The sequence below is a fragment of the Pterocles gutturalis genome, unplaced genomic scaffold, assembly GCF_000699245.1.
Source record: "Pterocles gutturalis isolate BGI_N339 unplaced genomic scaffold, ASM69924v1 scaffold4045, whole genome shotgun sequence".
Lineage (NCBI taxonomy): Eukaryota > Metazoa > Chordata > Aves > Pterocliformes > Pteroclidae > Pterocles > Pterocles gutturalis.
In genome coordinates this window covers 12,160-12,529 of record NW_010145590.1, presented here as the reverse complement: position 1 = coordinate 12,529, position 370 = coordinate 12,160, and the positions used below count along the sequence as shown (strand labels likewise).

Below are 370 nucleotides of genomic sequence, written 5' to 3'. Positions count from 1 at the left end.
TCTCCCAGGAGCTGCCACCGGCAGTCTGCCCGCGCTGCGTCACCCTGAGTCAGGGCTCAGCCTCCCACGGACCGAGGCAAATGCCGTTTGCATCCCCCAGGCAAATGTGCCTCTGCGTTCGCCTGCCTGGAATGCAGCCTGGCTCTCACGGATGAAGGCAGTGACACAGCCTGCGGGGACGGACTTACCGGTGGGGACAGACTTACCGCTTGGGAACATGATCAAGGCGAGCTGGAGGAGCCGGGCGGCTCTCTCCCGCGCCTGGCTGAGCTCCAGCGCTGAGCGCTCCTCCTGCCGGCTCAGGAAAAAATAGGCCAGTGGCACCGAGAAGGCAAAATTGGGCAGCTGGGACAGATTCCGGTGACTCTGC

At 64.1% G+C, this 370-nt stretch overlaps 1 protein-coding gene across 1 annotated transcript in view; it reads right to left on the bottom strand.

The window, feature by feature from the left end:
* TCF25 (transcription factor 25 (basic helix-loop-helix)) overlaps positions 1 to 370 on the bottom strand; it is a gene marked incomplete at its 5' end in the record, with an annotated part of 16,053 nt that overhangs the window by 3,528 nt on the left and 12,155 nt on the right. The window contains one exon of the mRNA XM_010085416.1: positions 207 to 366. Coding sequence (XP_010083718.1) covers positions 207 to 366 — 160 coding nt within the window. The remainder of the gene's footprint in view (positions 1 to 206; positions 367 to 370) is intronic.